Here is a 14,898-nt window from a genome sequence, read left to right as displayed (position 1 = left end):
AAACTCAAACTACAGCTCCTAAGCTGCTCTCCAACCCTAGTACCCATAGTTCTGATTTTAGCAGTTCTCCTTCCTCTCTCACCATATATTTTTAGAAACTTGTTACATTTCCTGCTCCTCTTCCGTTTTTCTAAGACTGTGTTTATAACTGTTTAGAGCAAAGCAATAAATAAATGAACCAAGTCAGAAACTGCAGGAATGTCTGCAAACAACATTATCAAGTTTATAATCTGTCATTATTTGGCCAGTATAAGGTTGAATGAACGTAAAAGAAATGCAAATCAGGATCCTTCCCTGTAAATTCCCATGACGCACCCTGGCCACACCCACTGCACAGAAGACAAAAGGCCCAGGAGCTGAGGCAGCCACATCTTCCAGCAGAGCCGACTCACCTCCCAGAACCGGAGTCGGCAAAGGTACTGTCCTCATCACATTTTTGGCTTTTAAAATATTTTTTGTTTCTCTCCTTGACTGTTATCTCTCAAACTGCCTTCTCTAAAGCTAAAGCCTCTTCCTTCCTGGTTCGGTGTGTGAGTTAGAATCACAATCGGATTTCAGAAAATGATCCTTCCTCCTGGTGGGAACTGAGGGACGGGAACCGCTTCCACAGGAGGCCGATGGTGCAGCCCAGCCTTCCCTCGGAGGGAAATCCACTTCCAAAAACTGCTGAGAGAAAACTGGAACTTCCCAAGTCTGCCTCTCTCTTGCATCTGAGTGAGGCAAATGCCTCCTTCTTGTGGGGTTTTTGGATTTAGCCAAACTTGACCGAGTGCCTACTGTGTGGGCACTAAGGGATACCAAAATTCTAAAAGAAATGTACAGTCTGCTAGAGGAGGCAGACACCTATGCAAATGGTTCAAGGGAGTGAAAAGAATGGGGAACATGCTGAATGCGGTTCTGCCATACGTTAAGTTGCCCAAGAAGCACAAAGTAGAGGTGGTTCCCCTCATAGGTGTCCGGTTCAGAGGTCATCAAGGCTGACAGCCCCTGGTGTTCTCCTTTGCAGAAGTCAAGATGGCCAAGGTCCCCGACCTCTTTGAAGACCTAAAGAACTGTTACAGGTAGGAAATGGACTGTGATCTGATGAGGGGATCAAGGCACATTAGAACCCCGCTAGGAGTTGCAGTGACCAGCATGGAGCCAGACCGGCAGAGGCTGTAGAGATGGTCCCACCTCCAAAGTCAGAGCAGGCTCAGCAAAGACTTAGGGAAGCCAAGCATCCAGCATGTTTAAACGGATGTGCGCTGACAGGAAGACATCCATTACCAAAAAAGTGTTTTTTAAGGCCTGCTGAGTCCTAGCGAATTTCAGCATCTATTCAGACACAGCCTGGGCTGCGTCACATGCTCTGTCTGGTACAGTAAGGGGTTCTAAAGGCCTCTTAGAGAGAGACCACCTTCAGGAAACTTCTTGCTCTCAATCTGGAGAGGAAAATGTCTCCACAGCAATCTGAGCACTCGGAAGCTCATATACTCTCAAACCTAGTCAGACGTAGGAGGAACGTAAGTGAATAAAGGTGTAAATTATAGAACACTTTCAACAACATGTTCTCATTACCTGCTTTACCTGCTAATATGCGCTAGCACACACTAGGCCATCCAAGTGTTGCCTGGGTGTTTTGCCAGGTGTAAATTACTAAATCCATGTTAGTGAGTACATGAAAGCAATGAGTAATGTAGTCTATTTGGTCAGAATTTAAATAAGGTGCTTCGGCAGAACTTCTTTTCTCTTGAGGAGCAGAAATCCAATTACAACTCCTGTTTGTAAGCCAAACCCTGTTTCTGTTGATAAAGCACAGGTAAAGTTCCAGGCCTGTCCTGAAGGTGACTAATTCCAGGTCAGCGAGGTACAGATTACTCTATGTACATATGTATAGAAGTCCTTCATTTTCAAAGATTGGCAGGAGTATCCGTGTGTGCACACACGTATCCCAAAGCTAATGAGGTTGTTAAAATGCATGGCCTGGTGGCCGTTGTGATCTAACAGAATGACATTCTCATCATCTTGTTTGACAGTGAAAATGAAGAATACAGTTCCGAAATTGACCAGCTCTCTCTGAATCAGGTAAGCACATGGCTGCTTCTTAGGGTGGCTGTTCTGACAGTCATATTTTCTCCATGGGAGGACAGCAGCTATGGCTTCAGTCCCACAGGCCTCTGCTGTGCCGTCTCAAGAGGTCCGGAGACATGCATGTCTTCATTATAAGGGAGGCAGACAGGGCTGATGGCATTTTCCACGCTTGCCGGATTTTCCCAGAATAGAGCACAACTACCCTGAACCCCAAGAACTGGAGTCTCCCTGCTTCATCAGATGCTAGTTTGCCACCCTGAGACAGACCCTTCGGGCCACTTCTCCAGGGGTCTGTCACCTAAAGATATGCTGTGGTCATCCTCTCCGATGCCAGCTCCAGAGATCAGAGACGACCCTCCAATGTAACAGCCCAGGAAGCCGAGGTGGACCAAGCAGGCCACTCACAAGTACTCCCATGTGTCTTTGGTACTGGCTCTAAAAGTCATTCCCAGAGGAGTATTTCTAACATATCTGAGCCCTGTCCAGTAGCAGCCTAACTTCCTGAAGGGAAACTATTGGAGAGTCTCAATGTGAGCCTGTTTCACTGTATCTCATTTTTGAGTCTGCAGATAAATGACAAAGACTGGCCAAGAGACGATATCCTTCCAGGGAAATGCTGGGAGGGAGGAGGAGGGGAAGACTGAAGAAAGGTGGGTTAGCCGAGACCCCATTGGCGATCCTTCTCACTATGCCCATTGAATAAAACTCCCACAAAAGGAGTCTCATCCTATAGCCACAGATAGCCTCTCAGTCTCCACCTCCCTTCCTCACAGAAATCCTTCTACGACACAAGCTATGACACACTTCATGAAGACTGCATGGGTAAATTTACATCTCTGAGTACCAAGGAGACCTCTAAGACTTCCCAGTTCACCTTCAAGGAGAGTGTGGTGGTGGTGGCAGGCAATGGGAAGGTTCTGAAGAAGAGACGGCTAAGTTTCAACAAGGTCCTCACCGATGACGACCTGGAAGCTGTTGCCAATGACCCAGAAGAAGGTAAGGGTCATGTGCCGTAACATCCTTGTTTGCCATTTTTAAGCCAATGGGCACAATAGAGTAGAAGGGCAAATAAAACCTAGAATCAGGGTGACAAGAGGGCAGCCAGGCATTAGTCTGGTAACTGTCAGGAAGGAAAATTAATTTCTGTGCTGCAGTGGGGAGAAAGCAGCCTGGCCTGGGTCTAAGATACTTGCTCACATGCTCATTGCACGGCCATACTGTGAAGGTCATGTGACTTCGAGCCCTTCAGCAGGAAGCAGTTACACACTGTTGGCGGGTGACACTGACAAGCCATGTTGCTTCTCATGCTAACTGTACCTCATTGGGCAAGTTACTGACCTTTCTGTGCTTCGGTTTCCTCTACTGAAAAATGGAGACGATCAGAGCCCCCTACCTGTTGTGAAGATTAAATGTGGGAATTCCCGCAAGCTCCTGGACTAGAATAATGCCTGGCACATAGCAAGTACCCAGTAAGCGGCAGCTATCATTGTTGCTATGACTACCATTGTTGCTACCACGTGTTAATGGTATCAGCACCACCAGTTTACTAATGGCCGCATTATCTTCACAAAAACCGCTGCCACCAAGAGCTTAGCAGTGCCCACACGATGGCCCACTCCTCAGTCTTTCCCGCACGTGTAGCACTGTTAGCCTCATATGTACCCAATCTGTGTCTAGCTTTACTCACTTAGCAGCATATCGGGGTCATTAGAGTGCCAGTTTTCAGTACCATAAGCCATGTGACAGAGACCATCCACACCGATGAACCTTCATTTCTACCACCACGTCGTTCCTTACAATGGCCGCCTAGAAGAAGGAATGCAGAGCCGGGGGGATGCGTGAGGCTGTGGGTGCCTCCAGCATTCAGAGGGGTGGTGGGCACGGAGACCTGCTCCGTCAGGGACACACAGTTCCCCACATGTTCGCTTCTCGTCTCAGAGCGCTTTCCTTTCAACGTAGGTAGGAGCACCAGCAGTCTTCCCAGTTACTTAGACTCCTCCAAACAACCAAAATGACAAAGTCACACAAATAATCTCTTTCGGCGTCCAGGTCTAAAGAGAATGTTCCTACGGGAATGATCCTGGAGCTGGCTCTCCTGCTTCTGGGTGACTTTACCTGTTCCCTCACCTGCGTGGCCCATTCCTAATGTTCTTTCCACAGCTACCACCTGTGCTGTCTACAGCACCTGTCACCGCGTCAGCCCCCAGACATTAATTTGAGCTTGTGCTAATGATTGCAGAAATCATCCAGCCCAGATTGGCAGCTCACAGCTCCCAGAGCAACATGAAGTACAGCTTCCAAAGGGTTGTCAAACAATACTGCATCCTGAATGACACCCTCCATCAAACTATCATTCGAGACACGTCGGGTCCATATCTCATGGCAGCCGCATTACATGACCTGGACCAAGCAGGTAAACGGACAGCCCCATCATCCTCTCCTACTCTTACTTCTCTCTTTCCTTCAAGCTTTCCTCTTTCAAAGAATCAACTTCTCTAGACTCCTGGCCTTGCACAATTCTTCTAGAGCAGGAGGACACGCATCACCCCAGTAAAAACCCCAGGCCAGGGCAGGAGCATCAGCCTAACCTGGAGGCCCACAGAGGTATCGGGCTCTGAGAGCACTGCATGCAGTGCGAAGCTTTCTGAGGTGGTTTCTCCTTTGGTTCTCCCAGATACTCTTTTCCTCCTCAGAAACGTTAAATGACTCACCCCAATTTACCCAGAGCCAAGGAGGAGCCATTACCGTCTATTAAAAAGCCTACCAATCAGACTTACAAATAACACCAAACTAGAAAGAATCATTATCACAATTATATACCACAACTATGACATAGAACAACCAATCAGCTGCAAGTATGTCCTAAAAGAGGAAACGCAGTGTCTGAGAAGTTTTGTCACACAGATCCAGTCCCCATGGTGTACACAGTTTAGCTTGAGGACAAGTCATCACATACAAAATTATTTTCAGACCCCCACAGGGGCCGACCCCAGTAAACAGCAGGGCTCTCTCTGCGTGGACCTCCTTCAGCTAACGTGCCTCACGCTCTATGGCAGCTCCGAATCCTTGTGTTCTATTTCCTACCTAAAATCCTTTCACACAGTTTTATATAATTTGCCATTTTTAATGGAACAAGAACATTCCACTGTATTGTTGTGCTGGTCCCTTGGGTTTGCTCTAAGTAACTCTGTTGCAAATATCTTTACACATAATTTTTCCCTATCAGGTTATTTCTGTAGAGCCTAGCCCAAAAGTGGAATGCCTGGGTCCCTAGGCATAAAATAATCTTACAGCCCTTATTAAGCCTTGTTCTCTACAGAAACTGAGCTACTTGCCACTATCACTAGCAACATGAGTGTACCAGCTTCTATAAACCCCTCCACTCAGGCCATGGCGAACTCATGACCTCACTAATTGCAGGGTCTTATCTCCCTGTGGTAATTACAAGTGACTCCGCAAATATTCAACAGAGAAAATTCTACAGACATTAACCAAGTATTCACCTGCCTAGTAAATGTGGCAGACGTTGTGAAGGATACAAAGATGCACCAAATTGCATTCCTGGTACTTACACCAGTCAGGGACCACACACACACACACACACACACACACATACTCTCGCACACACAGAGCATCTATATAAACGCTTGATTTTACACAAATACAATTAATTTACTTTCTTTTTGGCTTTTCTCTTCACCAGTGAAATTTGACATGGGTGCTTATACATCAAATGACGAGTCTAAATTTCCTGTGACTCTAAGAATCTCAAAAACGCGACTGTTTTTGAGTGCCCAAAATGAAGACGAACCCGTATTGCTAAAGGTCAGTTGTCCTTGGACTCCAGCTTACCTTTATTACACCCCATACATCTGCAAATGACCCCAACAGGCAGACACCCCTATCAAGGTGCACAGTCCTCTTCTCGTCCTACCACAGTCCCCTCCTGCCCACCTGCCCCCCACCCTACTTCTCACCCATGCCCAGGGGCAAGTGTAAGTAGGATCTGTGAGGGAGTAAAACGGAGGTGGCAAGAGCACGTAACAGGTAAATTGCCTCTTCCTTCTTTTCCTCCCACTGACTGACCCTATGCACCTCCACCCAGGGTATCCATTAATTGCATCCATCCTTGATCCTTACTGACGTCTACTATCTGACTGCCATGACAGTAGGCATTAAGACAATGGGCTGCCTCCAAGAAACTCAAACAAGCCAACTGAGATCAGAGTGGATTAATCACGTGCCAATGGGCACAAAGCAAAAAGCTGGAGCCAAGACTCAAACACTGGCCTCTGCTCCAGTGCCTCTCTCGTCTTCCTTGCTGCCAGCATTCTCCCTCATCCCAGCCCCATCACCACTACTTTCCCCTGCAAACATGCTGACACACACATGCCCACTATAGTATTGTGCTATCTCCCAATAGGCAGATGACTTATTCAGCAAATGTACAACTAATCCCCACCCCCACTAGGGTTTATATAGCATGTGTTTCTTTACCTGGGTCAAGTGATACTAAAGGTGTCTGCTGAGTAGGGCAGTAGCTTCATCCAGGAAGTCTCAGCAAGTGTCACTTATTGACAGCTTTCTATTTGTCAAGCATAGTGCCAGCAGCTATGTAGACAGTAGTATGCCAAAAACCCCAGCTTTATAGAACTTACTCTTCTGGGGGACACAGGCGACAGACAAGCCAAACAACCAGCACAAAGTGCAAGGTGCTGTCAGCAAATTAACAGGGTACTGAGATGGACAAAACTCGGGGGTTTGCTCTTTAGAGAGAGGGGCAAGGGTAGAGCTGCTGATGGGAAGGGTGAGTGGGGGTGCATGTTAAACAGAGGGGTCTGAGTGCTCCCAGGCCCTAGACCTTTAGGGGCTGAGAGGCCAGCTTCAAAGATCAGAAGAACACTTCAGGCACAGGGCACCATGATGGGGAGAGAGGATAAGCAGAGGCTAGTGTTGGTGGAGAGTTGCTTTTGGATTTCATCTGAGGCACAATGAAAAGTCATTAAAGGGTCCACACAGGGAAGTGTCCTGGCTTCACTTATAATTTCTAAAACAGAGAACAGATCAGAAGGAAGGCAACAGAGAAAGCAGAGGGTCCAAGTAGGAGGCCATAGTAATAGTCTTGGGGTAGGCAGTGCTGGGGTGGAAGGTGGAAAGAATTAGACAGAATCTGGTTATATGTTGGAGACAAAAAATCTAAAGGAGAAAGAGGGGAAACTCCACGAGATGGAAAAATTAGGAGAGGAATAGCTTTGGGAAATAAAATCCTTGTTGACATTGAAAACCCCAAGGAAATCCCAAAAGAATATCTAGTTGCTTTACATTAAAAAGAATAGAGAAGAAGCATCTCAAGTTGGAATCTGAATTTTAGTTTTCCATGAAAGCATTGTAAGATTCGATTTGTAACCACAAGAAGAGTAGCTCTTAAAGAGATCACAATTGTCAACAATTGTATTGAAAGGATTCAATTGCTAATATACCAGGAAGTTTTGTGTGTGTGTGTGTGTGTGTGTGTGTGTATGTGTTGTTTTAATCTTCAATTGTTGACTTCAATAGGGACATAAGCATCTCTAAGTTACAAATTGTTTTTCCAAAAGTATGATTCGCTAAGGTTTAGCGACCTTAGACACGTTAGTGCTCATATTTGATGGGAAATGCCCTATGCCTTATGCCTGTGCTGGGGACAGGACAAGATCAGTTTCCACCCTACCTGCAGGATACAGGGGGATGCAAGTGTCGCTGGTACTCTTCATGACTAACTTGGATTTCTGTCCAGTTAACTAAGGACACAAACTATTATGAATAGATGGAGCCATGCATCTAATAGGCATGTAATAAGTGCTTGCTGAATGGACACGTGAATGAAGAACCTGTATCATGCTACAGTCATAGCTCTCAAGGGTTATGTTTCTCACGAAGGCCAAAAGCCAAGGGATCAAGCTTCAGTTCCTTTTCTAGCATTTCTTGTTCTCTAACATCTCTGTTCTCCTTTTCCTAGGAGATGCCTGAGACACCCAAAGTCATCAGAGATGAGACCAACCTCCTCTTCTTCTGGGAAAGTCATGGCACTAAGAACTACTTCAAGTCGGTCACCCACCCAATGTTATTTATTGCCACAAAGCAAGAACGCCCAGTGCACATGGCAAGGGGACATCCGTCCATCACTGACTTTGAGATAATCGTCAAACAGCCTTGACTTGAGCCTGCTTACTTGTGAAGTGCTGACAGTCGTATGTACCATGTACACGAAGGGGTCAAATCCTTCACTTAGTCACTTGCTGAGCATGTACTGAATCTTTGTAATTCTAAAAGAATGTTTATTCTCTTTGTAAAGAGGGAGCAAGGTCCAGTGAACCAACACTAACTTATAAGGTTGCTGGTTATTTAAGGAACACCCTGTACTTTGCAAAGTACCAATCATTTTAATTATCCTTCATAAGCATCTTGGGAGGACCAGGGCTACGACTATCAAATGGCCCAACCCACATCACAATGGGTTAACTAAGGCTTCAGAGAACTAACCAGTCCCCACAATAGCAACTGGATTAAGAAGCCAGATCCAGCAGCTTTCCTTCTGCTTTTAATGATGGACCCTTAATCAAGCACCGTTAAGTTTCTGGGACCCCAGTTTGGTCTTCCTCAAAATGGAGGCCATGATATTTGTGCCCTTTCTGCCTCATCAGTATTTTATATCAGTGAGATCACTTTAGTAAAATGTTTCTTGAAGCTGAGCCTCAAGAAGGCAAAGCATAAAATGTTATTATTTATATATACATATGTATTTAAGGTAATTATATTATTATATTTATGGCAATTTCTTGCAATCTCTGAGTGTGACCAGGTATCCTCTTCAACAGTGTTTTCCAGGCTGAGTTTGATGTATTCACACTAAGGCACTTTGGTCAAAGTCGTGCTTTTTCCATTGCCATGAAGCTTTGTTATTCTGGTACCTGGGATCCCTGTAATTATGACAATAAATTCATATTAATGATTCTGTTTGTTGAGCTGATAACTGGCCAAATTCTTTCACTCTTTTGTCTTTAAACTTGATGTGGTATTCTTGTGTCATTCAGTTGCACCTGTTAGCTAAATTGGTATGAAGTTAACTTTGGCGACCAAGGACAACTGTTACCTAAGCTTTCTTCTCTGGAATATAAGCAATGTTCCTCCCAGGTTCTAAAAGTTGACATCAAAACATAGTATTACATTATTATCAACAATGAAGACTGATACATTATCAATCATAATTAAATTAACAAAAGTAAATCTGACACATAATTACTTGTTTCACTGCATAGTCATCAGGACAAATGAAAAAAGTTCACACACATGTAACTGTAATTCATGCTACTCTACAAAACCAGACCAAGATTTTATGGCTTCTCTCTCCTTTTGTTAGCTTGCCAGTTGCATAAATGGCAGTAAGAACAATATTCTTCAGCTCATTTAAAGCTCATTATACGTATGCAGCACGTGTGTTCCAGCATCCACACAAACTCACATGTAAGAGCCACATTAGTAACTCATCGACCCACTGGAAAGCATATCTACAAGATATGTTGAATCGGGAAAAGTTAAAACCAAGGGAATGTGGAATTAGATGTGGGAAATAATGGGTAAGGAGTAATCCTAGATGACTCAGGTTCCTGGTACTGGACAGTGTGTGAGTGGTGGTGTCCATCAGTATTTCTGGTAGAAATATGGAGCTTTCAGTTCCAGGACGAAGTGCAGTGAGTGCCCTCTCAGCCGTGTAATCTGAGTGACTGGCAGGACAGGACACCCAGTGAGGATGTAGAATGGGCAGGTGATAATGTATCTTTAACTCAGGACAAGTTAGAACTAGATGCAGATTGGAAGACAGCACGTGCATAGAAAGTAAAATTGTAAAAGTGACATCAGAAAAAGAAAAGAAGCCTACGACCACTGTTGGTTGTCCACACAATCGCCATCTCCCCTGCCTGGACATTAAGGTCACCATGATGGAGGTCGAGTCTCGGCACTGAGCTTCTCGGACTCCATTTCTTTCATGATGACATCAGTTTCCAAATTGATGAGAGCAAAACCAAATGTCTGCCTTTAAGTCCAAGGTACAGAAGAAAAAGCCAAAGGACATTTCCCTAGCCCTCCTCCCACTAAGTCACCCTCTTGACACTTAAAATGACAAAATTTTTTGGGGGAACAGAAATAGTTGGGATAGCAACTACTGTGGTGATGTAACATGCTTGTGTGTCTACCTACTCCTTGCTGTGTGATAGTTTTAGGACTACACACTTTGTCAAAATTGTCCTCTTGAGTCTTGACCAATGTTAGCTTGTCAATATGAAATGTGCTGGGCAGAATTATGTATAGAACTGAGACCAGCACAGCCTGAGTGGGATCTTGTCCTTTCTATTTTAGACACCACACTTTCGTTAGGAAATGACATGAGCGTTTTGAAAGCAAGTGACACTGCTGATTCATCTAGTGCTTGTAAGCAATTAAGACCTATAGGTTCTCTACCTAAGTTCAAACTTTAAACGTATCCTTGTTGCTCCATACTGATTTATTTATATACATATATATATATATATATATATATATATATATATATATACACACACACACACACACACACACACACACACACACACTGGATTTTCCTTTGTCACACCTATAATTTGGTGAGTATATTTTTATTTTGTTCACAGTACATTGTAGAATATAAAGAATAGGTTACACACATGTTTATGGTGTGATCTTGTTTTCATTTAAAATACCTACAGTTTATATTTAAATGATTATAGAAAGGTATTAGGTTGGTGCAAAAGTAATCGCGGTTTAAAAGGTTAAAAATAATTGCAAAAACCACAATTACTTTTGCACCAACCTAATACAAACATTATTAAAATGTTAACAATCCTTATTTTTAAGTGATTGAGTGATTATAATGGCTCTTCTGAATTTTTAAATGAATGTATAATTGCACAACAAAATACCAATTCACATGAAATTTTTTAGTTTGATTTCTCATTAAGAATCTACACATAAGTGATACCATGCAGTGTTTATCTTCCGCTGACTTATTTCTCTTAGCATAATGCCCTCAAGGTTGACCCATGTTGTCACAAACATTAGGATTTCCTTCTTTCTCATTACTGAGTAATATTCCATCATATATATATTATACACACACACACAACACCCCTACCTCATATTTTCTTTATTTATTCATCCACTAATGAACGCTTAGGTTGTTTCCACAGCTTGACTGTTGTAAATAACGCTGCTGTAAACATGAGAGTGCAGACATCACTTCAATATCCCACATAGTTTTATAATATAGACTGAAATCAGGAAGGATGAGGACTCCAGCTTTGTTCTTCTTCCTTATGATTTCTTTGGCTATTTGGGGTCTTTTGTGGTTCCATACAAATTTTAGGACTGTTTGTTCTACGTCTGTGAAAACTGCCATTGGGATTTTCATGGGTTGCATTCACTCTGTGCATCACCTTGAACTATACATAAAACGGGTAAAATTTAATGAATGTAAATTATGCCTCCATAAAAAAGCTTTCGTTGTGCTTTTATTTTTCATTTGCAAGGGAAAAAAGTATCCCTATTCCGTTTCTTCCTTTGTGTAACCAGAGTGGTCTTTCTTATTAGTACCCTCTCAACCCCGGCCCTAGGGTGTCCGCTTATCTGCAACTGCCGTGTCAGATTCTTTCTTTCTGTGGATACATTGTTTGCTTCCCCCATTCCTTTTCCCATGCTGCACTCTCACTGACTGCCAAGAACACTTGGCCCCCCTTTCTCAGAAGCTTGTATCTTACCTATTTTCCATCAGTGACTGACAGAAAATAAAGGGTCTTCTGCAAACTTATCAATAAGCATAGGCGGAGCCCTAAGGGAGTAAGCTCGGGTCTCTGGAGTGTCTGGGGTTCTCTAACATTAGAGCTTTCCAGAAGTTTACGCGCACAGTCCTCACTTCCAGGGACTGTGATTCAGTCAGTCTGGGACGGGGCCCTGTGCACCTTATGTATTGAAATGGTATTGTTGCCTCATACGGTGATTCGAGTTTTAACTTTTTTGAGGACCTGCCGTAACTGTTTTCAGGGTGCATACTCCTAACGTACAGTTTTGATTTGCCCTCCTCACCTGGGTGCATGCCCAGCTAACAGAGGGCTAGTGGGGGCAGGCCTAGACCTGAGTCCCTAGACTCACCTCTTTCCTTTTATGTACGTCCTAGAACTTGTTCCTTTGAAATTTGCTGGTTTTGCTTTTACCCAGTTTCACAAAAAGGTCTGGAAAATGCTTTTTACCCCTGTGAATTAAGGCTCCTCTTCCTGGGTGCCGAAGAGGTGGTGGGTAGAGAGGGGCAGCTATGTCAGGGTCCCTGTTTGCCAGGTTCCAGTCACCTGGTAGGTACCCACCTGGGCAAGAAGCCACTGCAGCAGCTCTACTCTTTGGCCCCAAATAGAGGTGGGCAGGGAGCCATGCTGGGGTTTCTGGATTTATGCATTTCAACATTTACATTAGTATACAAATACGTTTAAAAAAGAACAACTGACAATTATTTTAGTGAACATTTTGGACTTTTAAGACCATGAGTCCGTGCCTCATGTTTGAATCTAGCTGCTAGGAAGAGCCTTGTTGGTTAATGATTAAGAATGGGGATCGTGCAGTTTGAGAGAAGTGAGGGGAGTTCTGTCTGGATGGAATTGTAGTGATTGAATGGGTTTCAGTTTTAGAATTCACTCTGCCTGGTCTGCCACCCGGTGCTTGAGTTTCGTACGGGTCCCATCGAGGTATGGCATCTTTGCAGGAATACTGTGGTGTCAGGAGCTGCCTTGCCTGTCCTGTTATTATGAAACTGTCTTTAAAACGAGCTCAAATCACCTTTTGCCCATCGTGTCTTTGGAGTGACACAGGCCAGTTCTGCACCCTTTCCTACACTCTTTGGATTTTTGAAGTACCATTTTGTGGGGATACAAAGTGTGGAAAAACGCTAGCCAGGTTTAACAACTGTCAGCTCACCCAGGAAAGTACCCACTGGAGCTCTTCTTGTAGCCTTACTGGCTTCCCGTTGGTCCCCAGCTTGAGTCCTACAAGGCCCTTTGCCTACTCTTCAGCTCTCCCCTTGTTCATTGTAGTTCAGTCGCACTGCTTTCCCCTCATTTCCTTCTCATACCCTCCTCTGCCTGGAAATGCAGCCCTTTTTACTGGTTTATTATTATTACTATGACAGCTTTGCTGAGATACTCACATACCATATAATTCATCCACCTGAAGTGTATAATTTGATTTTGGAACATTTTCATCACTCTTAAAGAAATCCTATACCCATTAGCAGTTACTCCCATTCTTTCCTCTTCCTAGTCTCTGGAAACCACTAACCCACTTCCTGTCTCTATAGGTTTACCTGTTCTGCACATTTCCTATACATGGAATCATACAACAGGTTGTCTGTGTTGGGCTTCTTGCATGCAGCATCATGTTTTCAAGGTTCATCCAAGTTGTAGAATATGAGTACTTCATTACTTTTTGTGACTGGATAAAATTCCATTGTATGGATTCACCACATTTACCAGTTCATCAGATGATAGACATCTGGGTTGTTTCCACTTTTTGGCTGTTACAAACAAAGCTGCTGCGAACATCCATGTACGAGTTCTTGTGTGGACGTGTGTTTTCAGGATTCTTGGACATACCTTCCCAGTGGAATTACTAGGTCATATACTAACTGTCTGTTTAACCTTTGAGAAACTGCCAGATTGTTTTTCCAAAAGCAACTGCACCATTTTACATTCCCACAGGCAGCATATGAGCCTTCCAATTTGCATCCTAACCGATGCTTGTTATTGTCCATCTGTTTTATTATAACCATCGGAGTGGGTGTGAGGTGGCATCTCATTGTGTTTTGATTTGCATCTCCCTGGTGACAGTGGTGCTGAGCACCTTTCCATGTGCTGATTGGCTGTGTGTGAATCTTCTTTGGAGAAATGTCTATTTGGGTCCTCCGCCCGTTTTCTAACTGGGTCATTTGTCTTTTTAGTGTTGAGTATCTCTTAGTTAGCTCTTAATCATCCCTCAATGTCAGGCAGGGCACCTCTTTCTTAAGGAAGCTCTCCTGAGTTGCACGTTGTAATTAGCTTATTTGTTTAATCTTCCTGCTTGACGTGAGCTTTGCAGGAGTGGGGCCATTATTTCTGTTGTGCCTGGCACCAAGCAGGAACTCAGTAACTATCTGCTGAATGGATGAATAGAGCTGTCTCCCTTTGAAGATTTTCAATACGGTCACCACACTATGCGGTACCTATATCTCCATCTTGTCTACCACTATATCATTACAGACTTGGCTGAATGCCACGGTAAACATAAAAATACAGTGTAATATAGAAGCTGGAAAGAAATGATCATGGCTTTGTGGAAGTCACCAAGCATGGGGACTGGCTGGTCAAGAGACTCTACCTGATGGCGCATAGCATCTTTCACCTGGAGTGCAGTCCTCAGCTCTGTGGGTTTAGGAGCTTAATGCAGTTGGTATCCTGATGTGGATTAGTCTCTCAGGGGTGCATTTGCGAAGGGAAAGCGGTAGCAGCTACTTTTAAGTGAGTGAAGGAATGAATGTGCTTAGCTCTTTCTGTATTGTATCTCATTTAACACAACAAACCTTTGATGTCGTTATTATTTTCATTTTACAGGTAAGGAAACTGAGATTGAGAGAAAGTTACAGTTCAACATTATCGCCCAGAGTTATAAAGTAAATGAGGCTTCAGTTGTACTGATTCCAAAGTGTGTTGTCTTTTTCTCTACAGTATTATAAATGCATCAGACACTGAATTAGAAGAG

At 43.8% G+C, this 14,898-nt stretch overlaps 1 protein-coding gene across 1 annotated transcript; it reads left to right on the top strand.

Moving 5' to 3' along the window:
• The first annotated feature begins 334 nt into the window (after positions 1–334).
• On the top strand, positions 335–9,078 carry IL1A (interleukin 1 alpha). Its single transcript, XM_081068324.1, has 7 exons — positions 335–416; positions 1,007–1,061; positions 2,016–2,064; positions 2,844–3,066; positions 4,310–4,483; positions 5,774–5,895; positions 8,069–9,078. The coding sequence occupies exons 2-7, from the start codon at positions 1,015–1,017 to the stop codon at positions 8,264–8,266; spliced, it is 813 nt and encodes a 270-aa protein (XP_080924450.1). The 5' UTR covers positions 335–416; positions 1,007–1,014; the 3' UTR covers positions 8,267–9,078.
• The last annotated feature ends 5,820 nt before the right edge of the window (positions 9,079–14,898 follow it).

This window comes from Rhinolophus hipposideros (assembly GCF_964194185.1).
Source record: "Rhinolophus hipposideros genome assembly, chromosome: 12".
Lineage (NCBI taxonomy): Eukaryota > Metazoa > Chordata > Mammalia > Chiroptera > Rhinolophidae > Rhinolophus > Rhinolophus hipposideros.
This window is presented reverse-complemented; position numbering and strand designations above follow the sequence as displayed.

Excerpts from the sequence above, each read along its gene's own strand:
- IL1A (XM_081068324.1), top strand. The coding sequence starts at position 1,015 with ATGGCCAAGGTCCCCGACCTCTTTGAAGACCTAAAGAACTGTTACAG. Across the intron at positions 4,484-5,773 it reads ACATGACCTGGACCAAGCAG|TGAAATTTGACATGGGTGCT; the intron begins GTAAACGGACAG and ends TCTCTTCACCAG. Across the intron at positions 5,896-8,068 it reads ACGAACCCGTATTGCTAAAG|GAGATGCCTGAGACACCCAA; the intron begins GTCAGTTGTCCT and ends TCCTTTTCCTAG.